At 49.2% G+C, this 1619-nt stretch overlaps 1 protein-coding gene across 1 annotated transcript; it reads left to right on the top strand.

Annotated features, from left to right (window-relative positions):
- The first annotated feature begins 345 nt into the window (after positions 1–345).
- On the top strand, positions 346–1023 carry LOC6598346 (achaete-scute complex protein T5). Its single transcript, XM_002023436.1, has one exon. It carries the CDS (start codon positions 346–348, stop codon positions 1021–1023), a length of 678 nt encoding a protein of 225 aa, XP_002023472.1.
- The last annotated feature ends 596 nt before the right edge of the window (positions 1024–1619 follow it).

Below are 1619 nucleotides of genomic sequence, written 5' to 3'. Positions count from 1 at the left end.
AGCTGCAGAGATCCCTGAGAGACATTTACTTTACTCTCTCAAGAGAGTCTCGCTGGGAGATTGAGTGGGGCGGAGTGGCTCGGATTGAGCGATCCTTGAGTGAGCCACATTGATGCTGCACCTTTTTGCACCTTTGCTTCCTGTGTGTGCGCGCGCACGCGCAGGTAGCCGACTCTCGACTCTGCAGGTGAGATCTTTGGCCAGACCGGGGCCCGAGCCCCTATAAATAGCCCGAGCGGACCGGGGAAGGGCATCAGAACAGAGCCAGCGCTCGCAGGGAAGACCCAGTCACCAGTCTACAAGCCATCCTTCTACTCATCCATCCATCCATCCCATCTATCTGCCATGGCACTGGACAGCGACAACTCAAGCCAAGACATGTTCGGCTATGATCAGTACGATCATTTCGAGCAGGAGATCGGCGGCGCCTCGGTGGTGCGTCGCAATGCCCGGGAGCGCAACCGGGTCAAGCAGGTCAACAACGGCTTCAGCCAGCTCCGGCAGCACATTCCCGTGGCTGTGATCGCCGATCTGAGCAACGGTCGGCGCGGCATTGGTCCGGGGGCCAACAAGAAGCTGAGCAAGGTCAGCACTCTGCGCATGGCCGTCGAGTACATACGTCGGCTGCAAAAGGTCATCGATGAGAACGATCACAAGCGGACTGATCAACAGCAGCACCATCATCACCATGTGCAGCAGCAACATATGCTCTTCCAGCAACAGAACTTGCAGCTGCAGCAGCAACAGCAACAGCAGCACTTGTACGCTCTCCAACAGCAACTTCAGCTCAGCTCTCCCACCGGCAGCGTCAGCTCCTGCAACAGTAGCAACAGCAGTTCCTCCTATTACAATGCAGCATCGGCGACAGCGACAGCAACAGCAACAGCCAATTTGGTGCAGCCAACGGCAGTCACAACGAAGCTGGAGTCTAGCTACGAGGACTACCGCAACAATTCCTGCAGCTCTGGGACCGAGGACGAGGACATCCTCGACTACATCTCGCTCTGGCAGGATGATCTTTAAGCGGATCCGTGCGAGTACACCTCTGCCACGTACGATCCACCGCTAGTCGCAACCACACAACGAACCATTGATTGGCCCGCCAAGTATTATATACCTCTCGCACCAGCAAAGTATTGTATTTTTCCAGGCACATTCAAAGCATACTTTTTTTTGCCTGTACAAATTAGTTCTTAAGAGCCCTGAATGTGCCTGGTTATTAGATAGTTTATAAGACTGTTCCAACCCTAAGATCTAGCTCATAATGGAAGACAATGTACTATTAAGAATCTCTTTTTTTTTACAAACAAACAAACATGGAGGACATTAAACTGATAATATTTAAAAACTAAATCATTTCAAGACTTCTCAATGGGTGATTTGGAGCGGAAAATAATCACTCATATTATGGATCCGATGTTCTGAAGGATTGATATTTTTGACGATGAACAAAATTTCAAAAGGCACACATATCCAAATTTGTATAGCTCCTTTATTTACAGAAGTTTTTGCAGAATGGATAACTCAGAGTTAAAAAAAACTGTGAAAGATTTCAGACGGAAGAAGTTTTCGAACCTTTTCAGATTGAAGAGAACAAACAATTTTGTCAAGTGAGAAGT

Source organism: Drosophila persimilis, unplaced genomic scaffold (assembly GCF_003286085.1).
Source record: "Drosophila persimilis strain 14011-0111.01,24,50 unplaced genomic scaffold, DperRS2 tig00000579-arrow-pilon, whole genome shotgun sequence".
NCBI lineage: Eukaryota > Metazoa > Arthropoda > Insecta > Diptera > Drosophilidae > Drosophila > Drosophila persimilis.
Note: the sequence above shows the minus strand (reverse complement) of the source record. Positions and strands in the feature narration are given on the sequence as shown.